Genomic DNA, 6,000 nt, shown 5'->3' with positions numbered 1-6,000 from the left:
GCCTTTTTCCATGCCTTCCTTACTTTATCTAGCCACAGCCAGCCACAAAACATGCACTAGTCTAAAGGTGATCCTGTACAGTGTTTTACACCATGCTGCATGCCATAAAAAGTGATAATGAGGTTTATCAGGGATAGAAAGCATGCATGCACCACTTACTGGCAAAGCGTTTGCTAAAATCATTCTTACTTGACATGTGACAGCAGGGAGTTTGGATTGCTTTTACTGCAGTCCAGAAAATTGCTCCTGTACCTGATACTGGTTTTGCAAAGTAGTAGCATGGTGAGACTGTCTCCTGAATTTTTTGCTGCTGCTGCTTTTAGTAAGGCCGAGAGTAGCTGCAGCAGTTCTCGAGCTGCCTGCCGGAAGACTCAAAAAGATACCTTAAATCAAGCATATGGCCATGTTGGAACAGAAAAGAGAAAGACACTGATGACCCCTCCTGTGCTACACAAGTGATAGAAATTTCTTGCTCGCTTTGTCAATTTCTCAAGATCCTGAAAAGATCCTAAAGGTGATGCACATCTGTAACCAAAGTTACTTTGAGATGCATACTGGGAGCATTGGCCCAGTTCTTGAGCATGGATGGATCAAGTGCTTTCTAGTACCCTTCCTCTAACAAAAAGGTAGTCAACAAGTATCAACTGACCAGCTAAGAAAAATAACGTGGAAGATCTGTGCAATCACAAGGGCTTACTAGGAGTCAGAGGAGTGCACAAAAGGGACTCTTCTGCTCATTTAATAACCCATTTTACCAGTGGTGCAACCCTGCACAGAATGGAGATCACACAATCTGCTACGAGATGCTCAGCTTAGATGCACGGAAAACAGCACTTCTGAAGCATCTGAATGTAGCTCTGCAGCCTGTGGCAGAAGCGATGGCCCGGGCAGTGTTTATCTGTGATGTGGAAAAGTAGCACATTGTCCTGAGCAGCTACCACTTGCAGTCCAGTGCAGGACAAGAAGCAGATGTCCTTCCAGGCTTACTCTTACCCTTTAAGTCTACTCAGCAAGCCCTTCCTCATCTTCAGATATATTGGTACCTTCCAGAGAACACCAAAATATCATCCTCAAATATTTAAGCCATTCTCTTGAGATGTAAATGGAAGGCTGATGCACAAGTGACATTTCTGAGAATACTCAAGAAAATCAGCCATTAAAACAGTATATGATTCTGTGAAGATTTGTTGTGAATCTTGATCTCTTCTCTTCCTCCCCAGATTCCTTCTAGCAAGCACGTGCTTGATGTCCTGGGTTTTCACAGTCCTGTTTGTAGTTACAAACCCTGAGTCTCACCTGTAATTTGTTTTATATATATATCCTTAGTATAAACATTAAATGCTATATGTTTAGTCCGTAATGTTTCAGCACAGTTATACTTAGCGTGCTTTGTGTAAACTATCTGATTTTAATGCAGTTAAAATGTCAAAATGTAGCTCAGATGTGTCTATTTCGTGATCTTAAATGAAAGAGGAAACTTGAGTATATATACTTTTTAGTATCTTTGCATCTTTTCTTTCTCATACATATTTTTATAGAAGGCTCTTTTCCATTTTAAATGTCATTCAGTAATGAATACATTGAAAAGGCAGAGTTAAGACTGAGCAATAAGCAGCATAACTTTTTTTTTAGGACTGTGTTCAGGATGATATCTTTAAACTGGAATTGGTCTATCCTTTGCATATTAAGTTTTGCATCTTGCCAGTAAAACCATGAGTTTATGCTAGAAAGTTTAAAGCACCTCCCAGAAAAACACAAATTAGCACATTACCAGAACTGCTCCAGTGGTGCAATACCTGTTTGAAGGCTGCCTCATTTGTCATAGTACGAATGCTTCCCTGGCAAAAAAAATCACAGGGCAGTGTGAGAAGACATTACCATCCGACAGCATATAAAGGCATCCTGTTCAGAAATGTAGTGGGTTTATTCCCCTTTATCTCATATTCTGCAACAAAATAGGTACATTACAAACTTTTAATACACCCAAAGTGATTTGGTTGTTTTTTCTACTGGTGAGAGAACAGAGGGGAACATTTGAGGTAGTCCTATGCAAGAAAACAATTAATCAAAGAGGTCTTGTGAATGACCCTTATATGAAGAAAGTGCTCCCATCTTTCATAGGAAAACCACAAACGATAAAAAGACTCTCACAGACTTGCTACCTTTACAATTGTTTGTATCGAACAGTTGTTGTCAGAAACACCTGTTTACTGCCTTTTAAATTAGCTTAGCAGTTGAGTGAAGGAGGAAACTAGATTTATGCAAGCTGCTGGTATGGTGGTCTGTAGCTGGTACCAGCTGTTAGAGAAGCAGTTGGGCTTGCTGAAGGAGTTGGGTAGCATCCCTCCAAGGGCCGAGGGTGGCTCGGTGCCCGTCCTTGCACAGGCACACGCGGCACAGCGAAGGGAGCCCTAGGGCAGTTTTGCGCTCCGGAGAAGACAGGTGGGAAGCGGAGCGGTGCAGGAGGAGGAGGAGGAAGAGCGAGGGCGGCGGGGCGGGCGGGCTGCCGCCGGGGAAGCGGCAGAACCACCTGCCTTCCGCGGCACAGCCCGGCTCCGGGCTTCCCTCCGCGCCGCGGAGGGTGGGGAGGGGCAGGCCGGGGGCAGGCCCGGGGGAGGCGCTGGGGGCCGGCCGAGCGCCCGGCTCGGCTCGGCTCGGCTCTGCTCTGCCCTGCCCGGCGCCGGCCTCCTCCCGCGGGCGACCCCGCTCCCGCCCCCGGCGCGGCCGCTTCCTCAGCCGCGGAGGCGGCGGCAGCGGGGCCGATGGTGGCGGCGCGGCGGCAGCAGCAGCGGCGCTGGGGGGTGCCGGCGCTGCTGGTGGTGTACGTGGGCTATGTGGGGCTGGGCGCCGGCGTGCTGCAGGCGCTGGAGCGGCCGGCCGAGGTGCAGGCGGCCCAGCACCTCCTCCAGCAGCACTGGGAGCTGCTCGCCAACCACACCTGCCTGCAGGGGCCCGCCCTGCAGCGGCTCATCGAGGTGAGCCCGGGGCTCTGCCGGCCCCTCCGCCGGCACGGCAGCGGCGGAGCAAAGCACCCGCCCGGCTGGGAGCTGCCGGGGCGGGGGCTGCCTTCGTCCCGGGGGGGACGGGGGTTGGTAACAGCAGCAACCTGGCCTCCTGCCTGCCAGTAATTCTTTTTTTTAAAAAAAAACCCCAACCTTTATTCCTGTCGGTATCTGTGCGCACACATCGTCCTGCCCCGAAGAAGCTGCCCACGGCGTGGAAGAAGTTTTCCGCTCCGCGGGCGGCTTCCTCGGAGCAGGAGCGTGCGGCGCGGCGCTGCTCTCTGCCTCCGGGCAAGGTGGGCTTTCCTGAGCTTACCACCGCGTACCCCGGGCCGCGTTTTCTTTCTTTTACTCTTTTAAAAAGAGTTTCTCCCGTTCTCCGCTGTCCTCCCACAAGTTGTGGCCTTCGCGAGTCTTTAAGCGGCGCGTCCTGACAGAAGGGAGGCAGTGGGGGGGTTCCCGGGTGCGGTAATTACCCGCCGTTAGTTGCAGGTGGGTTTGCTTTGCCGTTTGAACTTATTAAGAATGAATTAGAGGCTATGGCATCTTACAAGTGGTAAATTGTAACGGAAAGGCTTTGTCGTGGTAAGTTTAATAGCTTTTTTTTTTAATATTAGTGTCAAACTTTTTCAGTTTTCGACTTGTTATACAAAGGGAAGTGGAAAAATCCTGGTAACACAACTTAGATATATCCTTAAAAATATTTCTGAGGATGTTTGCAGGGTGGTTGCAAAATGTAAAGCAGGACCAAATGCAATCTTATTAAAGTACAAGTGGATGCGTTTTACAGTAGAGATATGAGCAAAGTAGGATAAATTGGGTTCTCTCCTTGCTCAGTTTTTGTCTGAAAGAGACAAACCTACAATATTGAAGTGACTTGAATATTTACCCAAACCATTCTAGTTCAGTAGGTGCTGGTGGTTGAATATGTACTGCTTGCTTTGGTCCCTCTGCCTCAAATAGATGTTGCCAAACAAACAAAAAAAACAACGTTTTTTTTCTGTAAAAACAGTGTTTGGTGGTGGCTGAAACCATAGTAGCTGTCCACTAGAGTTCAAAGGACCTAAAAGGGACTTGGATAAGTGTTTTCATTTTTTTTTCCCCACAGAGAGAAAAACACAGGAATCATCAAATAGATAATCTTGTCAGGAGTTTCAGCAAGGCCCTGGCAGACAAAATTGTGCTTATAACCTATGTCAGGCTCTCGTCTTGACTTTCTAGATGGTAAATTCTCTGTGGCAGTCAGTAGTATATTGAAGATATATAAATTTGGGCCCTTGAAAGCTACCGTGGTATCTACTTTTATTATTTATATTGTGTACTGTGCTAGCTGTGGAATATAAATAGCCAGAGAGAAGTGAGAAATACATCAGAGAAGATCAGTCTGGCGCCTCATAAAGACAGGTCTGAGCTGAGCTTCATTCAGCGCTGGTCCATGGAACAGTGAGTGCTAGGCATGGCTCTTGCCCTGGGGTTGGAAAGGTTTCACTAGATGAATGATGGTATTGAGGTGATAGTAGCAGAGAGACGATGATGATCACAACTGTGTAGGTAGAAAGGTTTTTCTAATGTTATTCTGATGGTTAGTTTTACTGTAGGGTGACCTCTACTAATTCTTGATATTGTCTGGTAGTCAGGGGAGTAGGACAGCCACCCAAATCCCTTCAGACCAGACACTGTTATAATATGCCGTGCAAGTACTTAATTGTGACCTGAGCAAGACCTAGATGAGGAAGTAACAAAAGTTTCGTTTCATTTTATGGAGTGTCTTCATGCTTTGCATGCCTTCATGCTTTGAGAAACCATAGTCTGAGTTTGAATGGCTTTGTGATGTTTTTAATAACTTTCACAGTGAGAAATTAATCTTAAACATATCATCCACAGGATTGCTTCTTTCCTACGCTCTTTTCTAATTTCCTGTGGGGCTATTGCTTGGATACTGTAAGTGTGCTCAAAAAACTAGATGTTTTTCTGTGCAGTGAATTGTTATTGCAGTAAATTGCACACAGTTTATCAGATGGTGTCATCACTGGCCCTCTTCAGATAACAAACTTGTATTCTAGATACACATCTGATTATTTGCTAATTAAGAAAGACCTATAAAGAGTGTTTGTGAAAACATACAGCAGCGTGTGAATTTTAATAGCTTTGACATTACTGGCAATTCCTCATTGTTTTCTTACAGCTCTTTCATCCTAGATAATTCTAAACTCTGTTTATTTTAAGTGTATAGGGGCCAATATGGAATAAAATCCCAGTTTGCTAAGCAATGTGCAAACATGATTTTACAACCGGTTTATCGCTTAGTTCCTAGTTACCAACCGGGAATGGAAATCCGCTGTTCCAGCCCTTGCGCATATGGAGAGCAATAGAGAGCTCCAGCTCTGAGGAGCTAGCAGGAGAGCACAGCATCAGGATGAGCAGGAGGAAAGGCAAAGGCAAACAGACCATGCTGTGGTAGCTAGACCAGTGAATTCTCATTCAGTGATTTCTCTGGCTCGGATCCTTTCCAGGGAAGAAGTAATTTTCTAGTTAACAAAAGAAAAGGCAGAAGGGAATGGAAATAGCAGACCAACAACAAAAACTGAACGGCAGCGGAGAAAGTGTTAGAAAGTGTGTGATGTCTGTAGTGGTGGGTCCCTGCTTCCCCCAGCTGGTTTTTTTGCCTGGAGGGACTGGCTGGCTCTTCCCCCATGGGACGCTGAACTGTTCCACATTTCCTAAATAGCTGAGGGTAGCATGCGTGTATGCTTTAGGTATAAGCAAACAAAAATGCATGCTTGTGTGTTTATACATACATATATATGTGTGTATGTATATGGGGAAGACTGATTTGCACTTTTCTTGGCTTTTGTTACTTATGCTTAGAACAAGGACAGCATAAGGGACAACAGAGGGACTCTGGCCATGTGTCCCTCTACTGTGCATCCAGTAACATCTACTCAAGGAAGACATAAGTTTGATTTTGTTGACCAATCTAACCCTAAGCTATTTTTCT

The 6,000-nt window shown here is 46.0% G+C and overlaps 1 protein-coding gene across 1 annotated transcript in view; it reads left to right on the top strand.

The window, feature by feature from the left end:
* The first annotated feature begins 2,681 nt into the window (after positions 1-2,681).
* The window catches only part of KCNK17 (potassium two pore domain channel subfamily K member 17), a 28,296-nt gene continuing 24,977 nt past the window's right edge, over positions 2,682-6,000 (top strand). Inside the window, exon 1 of the mRNA XM_072858186.1 lies at positions 2,682-2,975. Within this exon, the coding sequence (XP_072714287.1) occupies positions 2,763-2,975 (213 nt within the window). The 5' untranslated portion in view covers positions 2,682-2,762. The remainder of the gene's footprint in view (positions 2,976-6,000) is intronic.

The sequence above is a fragment of the Ciconia boyciana genome, chromosome 3 (genome assembly GCF_034638445.1).
Source record: "Ciconia boyciana chromosome 3, ASM3463844v1, whole genome shotgun sequence".
Taxonomy (NCBI): Eukaryota; Metazoa; Chordata; class Aves; order Ciconiiformes; family Ciconiidae; genus Ciconia; species Ciconia boyciana.
This window is presented reverse-complemented; position numbering and strand designations above follow the sequence as displayed.